This window comes from Osmerus eperlanus, chromosome 13 (genome assembly GCF_963692335.1).
Source record: "Osmerus eperlanus chromosome 13, fOsmEpe2.1, whole genome shotgun sequence".
NCBI lineage: Eukaryota > Metazoa > Chordata > Actinopteri > Osmeriformes > Osmeridae > Osmerus > Osmerus eperlanus.
The window spans coordinates 15,243,739-15,260,102 of NC_085030.1; the positions used below are offsets into that span (position 1 = coordinate 15,243,739).

The 16,364-nt window shown below is 49.9% G+C and overlaps 1 protein-coding gene across 1 annotated transcript in view; it reads left to right on the forward strand.

Annotated features, from left to right (window-relative positions):
- Nucleotides 1-16,364, forward strand: part of LOC134032346 (transcription factor COE1-like) — a 93,463-nt gene that overhangs the window by 42,566 nt on the left and 34,533 nt on the right. Inside the window, exon 6 of the mRNA XM_062476304.1 lies at nucleotides 15,802-15,883. Within this exon, the coding sequence (XP_062332288.1) occupies nucleotides 15,802-15,883 (82 nt within the window). The remainder of the gene's footprint in view (nucleotides 1-15,801; nucleotides 15,884-16,364) is intronic.

A 16,364-nucleotide genomic window follows, 5' to 3' on the forward strand; every position in this document is an offset into this window, starting at 1 on the left:
GTATTACTGTATACTGTCTGCATACTGTGTACTGTATACTGTGTACAGTATTACTGTATACTGTGTATACTGCAGTGCTTTTGTAATGTCCATGGTTTCATAAAGGTGTGAAAATATGAATGGGTGGAAAACATTGAGTGTATGTGTATGTAAGTTCATGTCTATATGTGTTTGTGTCTGTGTGCGTGTGTGTCTGGGTGCATGTGTGTGTGTGTGTGCGTGTGGCTGGGGCTAATAAAAGCTGTCTTGTGTAACTGAGAAGGAGCTGAAGGGAGTGTGATCTCAGCTCATTAAGTGAGCCCTCCACTTTGAGAGCCAAACTGTCATCGGTCTCTCGCTCGCACTCCCGCTACCAACTCACTTTTTAATTAATCTTTATCTTCTCCTCTGGATGCTGTCCTCTTCCTCTGTGATCCAGCCCTGTGTTAACACCCCCGAAACAGCGCCAGGGCTTAGAGGAAGTGTCAGGATCTTGTCTTGACAGGGAGGGGAATCGTTTAAAATCAAGGAACGAACATCAAACATTCAGTGTCCCGCCCCCCTGTATGTTTAGACGGCGTCTGAGTTAAAAGAGGGAAGCAGATTTTTTGTTCACCTGGACAGATGTGTTTTGTTATTCTCTCTAATGTGCTTTTCCCCCACGCGCGTTACTCCTCAGTAACGCAACGGACAGTTCAAACAGCATGGTGTAATTTTGTGTAAATCGTCATCATTTCCCTCTCGTGAGGTATTGTTCAGTTCCTGCTAGCGTGTTCGTCTGCTCTTCAGTGCTGAAACCAGCCTTTCATGTCCTCAAGCCTCGCCTCTCTTGAATGGAGGCAGTCTGGGACGGTGCCAAATGGGGGGCGCGTTGTTCCCATTAACGCAACGGTATTGTCTAAAGGTAACCCTGAGAAAGATGCCTGCAAATGTAATGACGCCTGTTGTTTTTCAAAGTCAACTCATTTGCTTTGTAGTTTCCCCTCTCCCCCTAGCTGAAGTATCATCAGGTGAAGTATTTCCAGGTGACGAACCTGCGTTCTTGTTTGGTAAACACTTGAAAGCAGCACGCCGGCGGTTAATTTGAGCTAATACTCCGACTGTCTTTTTTTTGTGTGTGAATTGCGAGGACTGTCGGCATCGTTCGGGTCATGTCGGTTGACTTCTGCGCGCTGAGAAGCATGCGTGTCCTCTGCTAGCGAACCTGCTGACAGTGTAGCGTCGTATCGAGCACCGGTAGCCTGCAGAGCCGTGAAAACAAAAGACTATTTTAACCAGGAAACGAGAAGAGGCGAACACGAGTGACTTCCTGTGTGTTGGCAAGCCTCAGGTTTGTTTAGCATTGCTAGCATGGGTGTCTCCGTAATCAAAGCGAGGGCTAGGAAGGCGTTAAATAAAATAAAAAAAACGAGATTGACACCAACCATACAGCTCTTGACAAGCGGCCTCGTCGCGTTTGTTCAGCGAAATTAAACACTCTGGACTTTTTTCACCTGCTCAGGCAAGCAGCCGCACATATGGCCCCCGAGTTAAAAATAAAGACAATACGCATACATTACCATACATAATGCAGAACGACCCCCATTTAATATGCAAATTCCCTGAAATATTACTGAACACCTTCTGTTCGGAGCGAATACATTTGAATTTGCAATTAGAATTATCCTGTATAATTAATGAAAAGCGTCAATTTTTGGCTGCTTACTAATTTGATTAAACATGTTGATGGGGCGTTTAGGGGGGCTGGCGGATTGGATGTGAAGCCAGGCTGCAGTCTGGACAGCGCTGGTCTGGGTTCTTGGTGACCTCTGTGATCCTGGTTGAGGATGGCTGGGTCGTGGTCTGCTGTTGCACACTGGCGAAGCGGAGGAATACATGGACCCTAATTTACTAGACAAAGTGTGACCACCTGTGTCAGAGACACATTAGAGCGGATCTCTATGTGTGTGTGTGTGTGGGGGTGTGTGTGCGTGTGTGTGTGTGTACACTGGCATACGTGGGAGCCTACTTGTATTTCCTCAGAGACGGCTGTACAGCAGACTATGAACGTCATTTTGAAAAGACTAAAGTAGGTTAACTAGTCTAGTCTATCTCGCTTATCATCAGCCAGAATGTTCGGCTTCATCTCGTTCACCTGCGTCCATAGAACGGCATCCGGCTGTCACCATGGCATTGCTATGGTGACGGCATGATCAGAAGGATGGCGTGAGGACGGAAAGGGGCGCCGTGCCATGGCATGCATCTCTCCGTGCCGTGGCAGCATTAAGGCATATCCGTGGGCAGCCAAAAGGGGTCCTCGGAGGGAAGACGCTAAGCCGCAGTCCTGGCAGGAGGGAAGGCAGCTGATTGGTGCGTATGAGAAAGGCACAGTCGAGATGCTCCACTTAAATCCCCCGACCAGGCAAATCTGATGAGGCGATAAGCTTTGTCCCAATGGAAGGACTTCTATTCCCAGAAACCCCCTCTTTACACTGACCCTTTGACCCCGGCACTCATCACTGTACTGTTTGTTTGGTCTGGCTTAATTGTTATGTCTAGCTAAGCTCTTCTATATAATACAAAAAGCACACAATACTCTTACTGTTTAAATGGTTGAAGGTTTCATGGAAAACTCAGAGAGGGAGAGAGGGAGATGGAAAAAGAGAGTGTGAGAAAGAGGTCCAGAGAGAGAAAGAGAGAGAGAGAGAGAGAGAGAGAGAGAGAGAGAGAGAGAGAGAGAGAGAGAGAGAGAGAGAGAGAGAGAGAGAGAGAGAGGGAAAAAAAAGTAGGGGGGAAGGATGAAGAGGTCCAGAGAGAGAGATAAAGAGAGAGAAAGAGAGAGAGAAAGAGAGAGAGAGAAAGAAGCAGAGAGAGAGAGAGAGAGAGAGAGAGAGAGAGAGAGAAAGAAGGAGAGAGAGATGGAGAGAGATATAGAGATGGAGTGTGAGAGTGAGGGAGCACACCCAGCAGCTGATGCTGAGATCATGTTCTTGTCGCAGAGGTCTTTGGCCTGAGTTGTGTGTGATTGAGGGTGTGTGAGGGTTTCTGTTACAGGGCTGCGGGCCTTGTGTCAGCTCGGATTCCTGCTAGGTTACGTGGAACACAAGATCATCCCGTCTTTCTTCAGCCAGTCGTTTTTGAGTGACTGTGTTGTAACGCTGACAAATGTGTGTGAATTATGGCAGTTCTGTGTGGACGTGTGCTTGTTTGCATGCATGTGTGTTTATGATTGTGTGTGTGTGCGTGCGTGCGAGCATGCGTGTAACTGTGTGTGTGCGTGCATGTGTGTTTATGATTGTGTGTGTGTGCGTGCGTGCGAGCATGCGTGTAACTGTGTGTGTGCGTGCATGTGTGTTTATGATTGTGTGTGTGTGCGTGCGTGCGAGCATGCGTGTAACTGTGTGTGTGCGTGCATGTGTGTAACTGTGTGTGTGTCTGGGTGTGATGGTGTGTGTGTGAAGCGCACGTAACTTGTGTGTGTGTGTCTGGGTTTGATCCAGGAGTTGCACCTGCAGCCCTCTCTGAAGGCCCCGGCTGCTCTCCTCTGTGGCTGAGAGCCACGATTTCCCCAGCAGCTCCGTATCAATTACACCACACTTCTCAACCACTTATGAATATTTATGATATTTGTAATAAAGTGCCTCTCCTAACTTGGTCTTTGTTTTCTAGTGCCCCATTGATTGAAGCCTGTTTGTATTACAGACACCAGGCAGGGTAGGTTATAATATTCTTTTAAGGCTCAGGATTGGTTGTGTATGTGTGTGAAAGTGTGTGTGAGAGTGTGTGAGTGTGTGTGTGAGTGTGTGTGTGAGTGTGTGTGTGAGTGTGTGTGTGAGTGTGTGTTCTCTGCATCTGTGCTTAGAATAGCAGAACAGGCTCTAATAATCTCAGACACTCTGATATAGCACAATCAAATCAGGTTTTGTCTGCTATATCGATTTGTTTAGAAATCCTGCATATTATTTTTCAGGGGTAAAAACCCTGTGTAAATAGCAATATATCAAACAAACATCTTTATTATTGCTCGGGGTATTTACGAAACAAGCTTCGTAAAGATTTCACGCACTTTGAGTTTACGTCAAGCAGCTTATCTTCCAGGACTGCTACAGACACCAAGTGTGCGAGCGTCTCTGGAAGGAGGAAGGGGACTTCATGTCTTACCAGTCCTTCAGCGTCTGGAGGCTGTTAGCAGAGAATGAGTCCATGACAAATCCACTTACAAAACTGGAATATACGAAAATATGAATGTTTGACATCAGTCCGGCACCCTGGACAATAAAGCACGTTCCACTCTGTTCTTTCTAAAAGCAGCTTATTGTTTCTGTGAAAAAAAGAAATTAAAGGTCTTACGGGGAATTTCCTCAACGGGATGACGTGTGTGAATAACATAAGACTAGTGTGTTTATCTTCCTGCTGTAGGTAGAGATCTGTGAAGCCTTCCTGTCCTCCCCAGGTCTGATGTCATGCTGAGTGTGTGGACACTGCACTTACAATGTCCTGTCTGAGAAAAAAACCTTTCAGCCTTCTCAGGAGAAAGACGTTTTGTTCTCGACTCCATCCTCCCGCTGGTTGAAGGGGAGGTGGTGGACGATCTCTGCTCCACTGTCTGTAACTGCCGATGTGTGTGTGTGTTTGTCCCTGACGTGCGTTACTGTGAGAGTGGGCTCTGGGAGGTCAGGGCAGGGTCTGGAAGTGTTTGCCTGGCCTGTGAGCGTCCCTGCCCCCAGAGGTGAGCCCGGCCGAGGCCTGAGCAGATGTGTCTGGGTTCACCTTGTCCAGGCTTGGGTCGCAGCCCAGTGGACACAACAGTTAGGCCAAACAGATGGAGGATATCAGTGTTCCCGATCAAGTTCCCGGTGATTAAAATCCACCAAATGTATGTATGTACCGTATCACATGCAGACATGTGGTGGATTTTATTCACATTTGCTGGATTTTAATCAACTACTTATTTTACTTAATTTTTTAAGAACAAAACAAGTGAGAGTGGCTTCCCTCCTTCCCCCTCTCCCCCTCCCCTCCTCCCTCCTCTCCTCCATTACTTGGGCTGGAGTCGTGTTTGATTAGGCCCACTGTTCCAGGCCTCTTAACGTCGCGAAACTTCAAAAAGCGTTGTAAATTACATTTACTTTGTAACGATTGCATCATTACATCTGTATAAACACGTCAGTGGTCGCAAGTCTCCGCCACTGAACCTCCCTCCCCTCCCGCACACCGCCTCACTTCCTCGTCGACGCATGAAAACAAACTGACAAACATGATGACTGGGCGGCGGCCATTTTCTTTCTCTCTCAATCTCTCCGTCGAGGTGAGAGATGTCCAATGAGGACGGGGAAACGAGGAGAGGTAATGTTTGGAGTCTCCAGTCAGCAGCAAGTGAAGCAGGCTCGTGACAAGGTTAAAGTGTTCTGGGCTAAATTCTAATGGAATGGTTTAGAGGCTACCCCCAGGCGCTTATTCAAATAGGATGAGTTATTTTTTAATTTCGGTTCAATAAAGCAAGACGACTACCCATCCCTACCCGGATACTTAATTAAATACTTTCCGCACTATATTAGTTTTGACATCAGCCCCCTCATCTGTATTGGTAATAGCTGTAAAGAGAAGCGTTTGTCTGACAGACACATTTAAAGGAATACTTCCTTTCCCCCACAGATTTCGAACTATGCTAAAATTATATTTTTTATTTTAAAGATGTGTTTTTTTGGGGGGGGAGAAATCTAGACACCCCGTATGGTAGCGCAGTTCCTGCCCAGCGAGTGTGTTCTCAGTGACAGGGTCTCTGGTGTTCACACAGCCAGACTCACCTCCGCCAAGCTGCCCTCCCTTCACCAGGACCCCCTTCCCTGTCTGAAGGTCAGCGCAGGACAGACACACCAACTGTTTCCAATTATTTCATCAGAACACCCCCTTTTCCACCCCCTCTTAGAAATTACACAAAGACGCCTTCAATGATATGTATGTATATATATATATATATATATATATATATGAGATTCTATCCATTTTATATTCCTTCAGAAAGGGATTTTAATCCGATTTTAAGTGCAGTCCTACACATGCTGTGTGTGAGACAACATTCACAGTTCCGGCCAGTCCCTCACAAGCCCCAGGCCGCCCCCTCAGAGTAAGACATCTCTCCCCAGCTCGTCCCCTCATCCCTGGCTGCGCTCGTCGGTCTGGTCCCCCTGTCCTGGAAACTCCCGGCCCTGTCTGTGTGTCTGTGGGCTCCTAACTGGTGGCATCTGCTTCCTCAGCGCTCCCTCTGTCTAGCAATATGCTCCCGATCTGTCCGCAGGGCCCTCGTTGAGGGGAATCTATGGCTTCATCTGCAGCGCGGCAGGTTGCGTGTCTGTCACCCTCCCCAGACGCTCGCATGCTAGCACGCTAGTGCGTTAGCGCGCTAGCCGACCAGGCCGAAGGAAATGCAGCGCGGCGACGAGCGCGGTAGTTTATTCACTCTAAAAAGGCTTCTTAAAGATCTTTAAAAAAAAAAAAAGATCTTAAATCGCCATAGCAACAATGTTTTCCCCCCTCTGTCCTAAGTAAAGTTCAATGCTCGTAAAAAAAAAAAACTATTAAAAGATAGATACTTTTATAGATCTCCCTCGACACAGAGAACATCTCCTGTCTAAACCTGTGTCTGGTGTGTACCCCATCTGTACGAACAGTACCCGCATGAATGTGTTTCTCGGTCGGAGTGTGCGTTTTTGTGTGTGTGTGTTTTTGTGTGTTGTGTGTGTTGCAAACACCCCCATACCTCCTCCCCCTCCTCCCCCTAATTCCTGTCAGCCTATCAGCTGTGGCGGCGTGCAGGGGCCGGCGTTAGGCCCGGGGCCCAGTCTCCCGCATTAGCGAGCCAGCAGGCCCTCCTGGTGAAAAATGGGGCCATTTGCGCTTGTTTGTAAGTCCTGTCAAGAAGCGGCACCTCTGGCCCGCCCAGGTGAACAAATTGGATGTTTAATCTGGTGACATTCCTATCTAGGCCAAGGGCTAATGTACGTGTCTAAGAATAACCGGGGCAGCCCCGCGTGATAGATGGCCGGCTATTATAGGCAGTATTTAAATCTGAGAGGACAATTCCTCTGTCACTGCCCCCAGACTGACAGCTTGATTCCAGCGCCGGGGTCTGGATGGAGCTGTCAATCATCGTGTCGGGTGAGGATTTTCTTTCTTTCTCTCCCTCTCGTGGGATTGGTCGGGACAGGTTGTCTCTCCCTCGTGGGATTGGCTGGACAGGTTGTTAGCCCAGCCTCTTGTCTAGACGGTGATTGTGGAGATGTGAGAGGAGATCGGCGAGGCTTGGAGGGAGATGTTGAGGTGCTTGCTACACTCCCCCCCCTCCCCCCCCAACCCCCTCCTTCCTCCAGAGAGCTGTGTAGTCCCCCATGGCCTTCCTAGCTTGTTGCACTGGGCTGTGAAATGTTGTAGTTGATAGGCTGTTGTTGCACAACATGTTGTTGTTGCACTGTGCGGTGTAATGTTATAGTAGATATGCTGCTGTTGCACTGTGCTACAGTATGCAATACTGTTAGAGCAGGTACAGATCTGCTCCTCTATTCACCCCCATTCATTGATTAGTGCTGCGCTTCTCACTGTGAGAATATTCCTCCTATGGTTTACCTTGTCATACTGTGTGTGAGTGCGGGTGTGTGTGTATGTGTGTGTGTACCCGTGTGTGTACCCGTGTGTGTACCCGTGTGTGTGTGTACCCATGTGTGTGTGTGCGTTCGAGCACAGTAATGTCTAACCTGCTCCTGCTGTTTACTCATCTCTGTGTGTGTAGTGCGTGTGTGCGTGCGTGGTGTGTGTGCGTGACGGCGTGCGTGGGGTGTGTGTGTGTGTGTGACGGCGTGCGTGGGGTGTGTGTGTGTGTGTGACGGCGTGCGTGGGGTGTGTGTGTGTGCGTGACGGCGTGCGTGGGGTGTGTGTGTGTGTGTGTCCACCTGCTGGTCCCCCCTGCTGGATGCTCAGTGTGAGCTTGGCTTTTGATAATCATCATTGTTTGTTGTGAGGCTGAAGTGGATCTGACTTCACGTCCGCACCCCCCCGCACCTGTCTGACATGCCACATCAGTCTACCCTCAAACATTACCTAGAATCAGTGCCACCTTTTCAAACTACTTATTACATTCTCCACTTTGGAATGAGTTCACTCTCTGACATGAATATTTGTCAAGCCAGTGCAGCCACAGTGCAACTTTTTCTTCTTTTTAACAAAAAAAACCTGTAGAATAATGTTTGTTTAATATCGACTGTTTTGTTTCAGTTCCTGTGATCCTTGTGTTAGTCTCTCCACTGGAGAGGGAGAGCTCTGATTCTGCAGCTTGCTGTGATTTCGAATCCATTCCTGGCCCGTGAGGTCACCCTAAGTCACATATTTTATTTTCTCTCGTTGGAGCATTATGTCACGGAGTGATTTTCGATCCGAGAGACAAATATGCTCTTTACCATGGCAACAAGACCATAATACAGCTGAGGAGGGACCCAAGAAGAAAACAGTGTGTTAGTGTGTGCGTGCCTCCATGTGTGTGTGTGTGTGTGTGTGTGTTCAGGTAGGGTTAAACACACCCCCTCCCCTCAGAACACCCCCTCCCCTCAGAACACCCCCTCCCCTCAGAACACACCCTCCCCTCAGAACACCCCCTCCCCTCAGAACACACCCTCCCCTCAGAACACACCCTCCCCTCAGAACACACCCTCCCCTCAGAACACACCCTCCCCCCAGAACACACCCTCCCCTCAGAACACCCCCTCCCCCCAGAACACACCCTCCCCTCAGAACACCCCCTCCCCTCAGAACACCCCCTCCCCTCAGAACACACCCTCCCCCCCAGAACACCCCCTCCCCTCAGAACACCCCCTCCCCTCAGAACACACCCTCCCCTCAGAACACACCCTCCCCTCAGAACACACCCTCCCCTCAGAACACACCCTCCCCCTCAGAACACCCCCTCCCCTCAGAACACCCCCTCCCCTCAGAACACCCCCTCCCCTCAGAACACACCCTCCCCTCAGAACACACCCTCCCCCTCAGAACACCCCCTCCCCTCAGAACACCCCCTCCCCTCAGAACACACCCTCCCCCCAGAACACACCCTCCCCTCAGAACACCCCCTCCCCTCAGAACACCCCCTCCCCCCAGAACACACCCTCCCCTCAGAACACACCCTCCCCTCAGAACACACCCTCCCCCCAGAACACACCCTCCCCTCAGAACACACCCTCCCCTCAGAACACCCCCTCCCCTCAGAACACACCCTCCCCTCAGAACACCCCCTCCCCTCAGAACACCCCCTCCCCTCAGAACACACCCTCCCCTCAGAACACACCCTCCCCCCCAGAACACACCCTCCCCCCCAGAACACCCCCTCCCCTCAGAACACACCCTCCCCTCAGAACACCCCCTCCCCTCAGAACACCCCCTCCCCTCAGAACACCCCCTCCCCTCAGAACACACCCTCCCCTCAGAACACACCCTCCCCTCAGAACACCCCCTCCCCTCAGAACACACCCTCCCCTCAGAACACCCCCTCCCCCCAGAACACACCCTCCCCCCCAGAACACCCCCTCCCCCCAGAACACACCCTCCCCTCAGAACACACCCTCCCCTCAGAACACCCCCTCCCCTCAGAACACCCCCTCCCCTCAGAACACACCCTCCCCTCAGAACACCCCCTCCCCTCAGAACACACCCTCCCCTCAGAACACCCCCTCCCCTCAGAACACCCCCTCCCCTCAGAACACACCCTCCCCTCAGAACACACCCTCCCCTCAGAACACCCCCTCCCCTCAGAACACACCCTCCCCTCAGAACACACCCTCCCCTCAGAACACCCCCTCCCCTCAGAACACACCCTCCCCCCCAGAACACCCCCTCCCCTCAGAACACACCCTCCCCTCAGAACACACCCTCCCCTCAGAACACCCCCTCCCCTCAGAACACACCCTCCCCTCAGAACACCCCCTCCCCTCAGAACACACCCTCCCCTCAGAACACCCCCTCCCCTCAGAACACCCCCTCCCCTCAGAACACACCCTCCCCTCAGAACACACCCTCCCCTCAGAACACCCCCTCCCCTCAGAACACACCCTCCCCTCAGAACACCCCCTCCCCCCAGAACACACCCTCCCCTCAGAACACCCCCTCCCCTCAGAACACCCCCTCCCCTCAGAACACACCCTCCCCTCAGAACACCCCCTCCCCCCAGAACACCCCCTCCCCTCAGAACACACCCTCCCCTCAGAACACACCCTCCCCTCAGAACACCCCCTCCCCTCAGAACACACCCTCCCCTCAGAACACCCCCTCCCCTCAGAACACACCCTCCCCTCAGAACACCCCCTCCCCCCAGAACACACCCTCCCCTCAGAACACCCCCTCCCCCCAGAACACCCCCTCCCCTCAGAACACACCCTCCCCTCAGAACACACCCTCCCCTCAGAACACCCCCTCCCCTCAGAACACCCCCTCCCCCCAGAACACACCCTCCCCCCAGAACACACCCTCCCCCCCAGAACACACCCTCCCCTCAGAACACACCCTCCCCTCAGAACACCCCCTCCCCTCAGAACACCCCCTCCCCTCAGAACACCCCCTCCCCCCAGAACACACGCTCCCCTCAGAACACCCCCTCCCCTCAGAACACCCCCTCCCCCCAGAACACCCCCTCCCCTCAGAACACACCCTCCCCCCAGAACACCCCCTCCCCTCAGAACACACCCTCCCCCCCAGAACACCCCCTCCCCCCAGAACACCCCCTCCCCTCAGAACACCCCCTCCCCTCAGAACACCCCCTCCCCCCAGAACACCCCCTCCCCTCAGAACACACCCTCCCCCCAGAACACCCCCTCCCCTCAGAACACACCCTCCCCTCAGAACACCCCCTCCCCTCAGAACACACCCTCCCCTCAGAACACACCCTCCCCCCAGAACACCCCCTCCCCCCAGAACACCCCCTCCCCCCAGAACACCCCCTCCCCTCAGAACACCCCCTCCCCTCAGAACACCCCCTCCCCTCAGAACACCCCCTCCCCTCAGAACACACCCTCCCCCCAGAACACACCCTCCCCCCCAGAACACCCCCTCCCCTCAGAACACACCCTCCCCCCAGAACACCCCCTCCCCTCAGAACACACCCTCCCCCCAGAACACCCCCTCCCCTCAGAACACACCCTCCCCTCAGAACACCCCCTCCCCTCAGAACACACCCTCCCCCCAGAACACCCCCTCCCCTCAGAACACCCCCTCCCCTCAGAACACACCCTCCCCCCCAGAACACACCCTCCCCCCAGAACACAAGCACCCCAAGACCACAGCCAGCCAGAATGAAATACTGATGCACTGTTCATCTCTGTGCTCCAGGATCTCAGCATGTGTTTTAGGGCGAGCAGGCAGAGGAATGGAAAACAGACATTCTCTCAGATTCTTTGTCACACCTTCCGATGAACCCAGCATTTCTGCTCAGTAAAGCTCTCATTCGGTAGGGTAACAGCTGTGCTGTGCAGTAGGTTAGGTGATTAATAACGTAATGACTGGTTGTGAGAAAGGCTCCCAGCTCGAGTTATGTGTTTTATTGTTAGGATGAAAAAGCGTTCTGAACTAGAGTGACTCTGTGATGAAGTCATCATTGCAAATTTGTATCATTTTCTATTTCATTCATTTCCAATACATCTGATGTCAGATTAGTTTGAATGTTGAATAATCGGACTGTTATTGAAGATGAAAGAGCGGGGATGGGGGAAGGGGGAAGGGGGAAGGGGGGTGAAACCATTGCCTGGGTTTTTGTATCAATTCAAATGAATTTGATTCTGATATTCTGTACGATGGGCTTGTCCAGATGAGTCTCCGTTTATCAGGTTTCATTTTCAGACTAATACTCAAGCGGCTTTTCGTACACTGGATGCTGTATGTGGAACCTTCCAGAATAGGTAATGGGGCCCACTCAATATTTCAGATGTAGCAAATGAATTGTGCAAGCCTCTTTTAGCAGAATAAACTGCTTCTGTGTTCCAGACCAAGTTTGGGGAATTGGGGACCGTGGCCTTAATGTGTTGTTAAAACAATGGACAGAGGAGACGAGAGGTATTCGCCTGTGTTTGTGTGTGTGTTTGGTCCATGTGTGTGTGTGTGTGTGTGAGAGAGAGATCTGTTCCAGGGACTGTTTTAGTGCCTCATCAAATATTTAGTTTGATTGTACATGGCCCTGTAATTGCCATCTTGGCTGGTGAATTATTGATGACATGTAGGAGAGACGAGGAGGGCCCTAGACTTGGAGCACTGAAAGAGACACACTCACACACACACACAAGAATGCACACATACACACAACGCACACATACACACACATACTCACACATTAACACATGTACATACAGTGGAAAACCGCCAGCAAAAGTCTACAGTAACACACACACATACAGCTACAATCTGGTGAATCATATTGTAATCAAAGGGTGGCAAATCCCTTTGTTTCATAACCTAATTAGCAGTATGCGAATTCATCTGTAATTATTTGAAGAGGGCATATTCTCCACATAGTAGAGTAAATATTAGACTTCCTCAGCTTGGTAATGAGACAGCAGGAACAACACCGCACTGTGTCTCCTTCTGATGTTAGGCAAAGAACATACCGGAAGTTTGCTGCGCATCTTCAGACGCACAACACCTGACGTGAGGATTTCAAACGCAAATTGTGAAACGATGAGTCGTTCCGTCGTTTAAACCGCTTTTAAGACCTTAGCGTGAAACGGTCTCCGGCGAGTGTTTTCACCGGGGGGAGTTTAAACCCCCCTGTCTGCCGTGCTGGAGAAGTCACCCTCAGAAGCGCTTTCTCATCAGCTCCTCGTAGAGCTCATTTCAGGGGGAGCGGCCGCATGTGGCTCTGGCTTTTCATAGAAAGCATCTAACACTCAAACCAAATGGTGGGCAGAATTGGAAACTGGGCAGCTTTTAAAAATACCCCTGCTGAAATATTGATTTTTTTTTTCTTTTCTTCTTGTCTAACGTAATAAGTGAGAGACTCGGGGGAGGGTGGAGATGTGTGTGTGTGTGTGTGTGTACACATGCCCAGTACGAGGGAGCATCAACAGTTCTCACACACCCTTCAAAGCCAGACGTGTGTGTGTGTTTTGTATGGACTCTGTAGTGTCTTGTAATATGAGTCAGACATAATTGCTACAGTATAGTGCTATGGGTGTGGCTCAGGGATGACCTCACCACCCTGTGAAGAACATGCTGTTGAAGTCAGACTTACTTACTGTATACCCCTGTGTGATTTAGATCCACAAATCTCACCCCTTTGAACCATTCTCTGTATATAATACCTCTCTCATTGAGATTTTCAGTTTCCATTCCAGCTCCCAAGCCAAAGGGCAGTTATTTGCATTTGTAGTTTCCACTCAAACACTTCCTTTCAAGGAAAAGGAAGTTGGGTAAGGCAGCCATTTTGGGGCAAGGAGAAGGACTGACAAAAACGATATATTCTAGGGGGTACCCATAGACTTAGGCCTGTATCCATGTAGAACCCTGGCGTTGCTAAACTGTCATCACTGTTCTAAAGACTGGCTTCTGTTGGCCATACTTTACATATGAGACTGTACTTAACATGACAGATGCCTGGATAACATTCATGCTGGCAATCCAATATTTGGACGCTTAATTTCTAAAGGATGATCTACATCTGAAAAAAAAGCATGTGAAATGAGATCTACATAAAATATGCCACAACCATCACAGAGTATAGGATTCATGGCAGTCAAAACACAGTGGAAAGAACTTGGGTTCCCTTAAGTTTTTCAGATTGATAAATACAGGAGACTACCTGTCATGGGTTAGCCCCAGTAGACTTCTCAGACAGAGTCCTGTTAGGTAACACTTCATCCTGAAACAACCACATATTCCCCCCCCCCCCTTTTTTCCTTTTCAAAGCCGCCATCAACGTTCAACCTCCGTCTTGTCGTCTACAAACAGCTACTTCCCTCTCTACTTCTTCCCCCTGCTATCTCTTCGGCGTTCCGGAGAGAGCAAGGCTTTGATCTGCTGCCCCTTTTCCATGAGAGAGACCTGGAATCTTCTATTCCTTGTCAACTCCTGCCCAGTGGCAGATGGAGAGGAGAGGCTCCCTTTTCCCCCTCTCTCCTCTCTCCTCTCTCCTCTCCCTCCTCTCTCCTCTGATGCTCTCTCCTCTCCTCTTTCCTGCTCTCACCCCTCCCTCCTCTCCCTCTCCCACTCTCCCCTCCATCCCTCTCAATCTCCCTCCTCTCCCTCTTCTCCTCTCCTTTCCATCTCTCGTTCTCCCTCCCTCCCACGCTCCTCTCCCCCCCCCATCCCAGCCTCACCAGCCCCTCCCTACGGACCTCACCCCTCATCACTCTATATTTGTAGTTTTTCATCTTTCTTTGCTTTCTTGTTTTCGTCTGAAATGTTGTGGCCAAAGCTTGAATCTGTCCTTCTGTACTCAGGGCTTCTATAACGGCGTGTGTCCTCAATCCACTGTGCCAAATGTAGCCCTGTCTGTCTGTCTGTCTGTCTATCTGTGTCTGTCTGTCTGTCTGTCTGTCTGTCTATCTGTGTCTGTCTGTCTGTCTGTCAGTCTGCTTGTCTGTCTGTCTGTCTATCTGTGTCTGTCTGTCTGTCTATCTGTGTCTGTCTGTCAGTCTGCTTGTCTGTCTCTCTAATCTCAGCCTCAGTTCTAAACTCACCCTAGCTTTGCTCTAATATCAGCACGGCTAGTTCACTTACCAGCCTCTTGTCTCCAGCTGTGTTTTAATTCAATCCCCATTGATCCATATCTCTACTCCAAGGACTCCAATATCATATGAATGGAGCCTCAGGATGGCTTCCCCATATGATTATATTCCATTGCCATAAAGGGCATTAGTAGCCTACAGTGCACCCCAGATCACGTTTCAGTCGATACTGGCTAAATAGAGGAGCCATTTTTTCTCCTCCTGCGCTGTGTCATTAGAAAATGACCATATCTTTTAAGCAACAGAGCACCTTTGATTTACCCTGTCCACCTGTCACCTCACCGAAGACAAGCTTTAAATATACATTTTCATCTGGCGTTGAGAGGAGCGCTTCACTTCCCACTGTGTGTTTTCAGAGATATTGTTACCGTCTTATTAGGACGAAAATCAATGCTCTCTTCAGATAGGCTGCCGTTTATATCTCCCTGACTGTGCCTGCTCTCAATTCCTCTCCCAGAATGCCTTGCGAAGGAGAGAGGAAAAAGAATTGCCACCAGTATTGGACGAGGTTATCCCTTGGTTAATGTGACATGCCTGTCTGCGACCTTCCTGGTTGTTAACTGCCCGGATTATTATTGTGATAATGTGGCAATTAAAAAGAAAGCGGTCCATCAAAATAGGGGGCTTATGGTCCGGGAGATATATGTGCAGAGATTACAAGGCATTGGGAAATGCATTAAGACGGCCATCCATTCTGACGGTGTGGTGAGGAGTAGCTCGCTACGCAGCCGTTATTACTTCTGTAGCTATCCTCATTGATATCCATTCCCAATCAATACTACTCTGCTGCAGTAAAAATACAAGTAAATCAACACATGCGAGGCAGGATTGGACATAAAGAATTGAAAGATATCTAAACATGAGCTAATGAGACACCATAAGTCTGGAGAGAGTGTGTGTTCAATAATTATTGGACAAAAAAAATTGAAATCAAAATGTAGAAGATCAGACTGTCTTCTGTAAAAGCATGTTTTGGATGTTAAATAATGTTCTCGGTTTTTGGCAAAAGCACGACTGACCTCTGATTGACCTCTGATTGACCTCTGATTGACCTCTGATTGAGCTGGCATGTTTTTTTCTTTGTGTGTTGCAGATTCTTCCTGAAGTTCTTTCTGAAGTGCAATCAGAACTGTTTGAAAAATGCAGGGAACCCACGAGACATGAGACGATTTCAGGTAAGTGCATGTCCACAAAACCTCATATTTACTGTCTTTCACAGCATGATACATGATCGATCCAACATCTACAGCTTCTCATGTGTGGACCTGACCACAATCGAATGCACCCGACCACAGCAAACTATTTTACATTTTTGTCCATCTAGCAGAGTCTTTCATACAAATACTTCAAATACAGCACTTTTTACAAGCCATGCCACAGATTGCTCAATGTACACTCACATAACTGCAGCTAAACCAACCTAACCCCTCAAGGAAGACAAGGAAAAACTCCCAGGAAAACTCTAGTGGGGGAAAATAGAAAACTGTGTCCTACATTTACATTTAGCAGACGCTCTTATCCAGAGCGACTTACAGTAAGTACAGGGACATTCCCCCCGAGGAAGTAGGGTGAAGTGCCTTGCCCAAGGACACAACGTCTTTTTTTGCACGCCCGGGAATCGAACTGGCAACCTTCTGATTAGTAGCCCGATTCCCT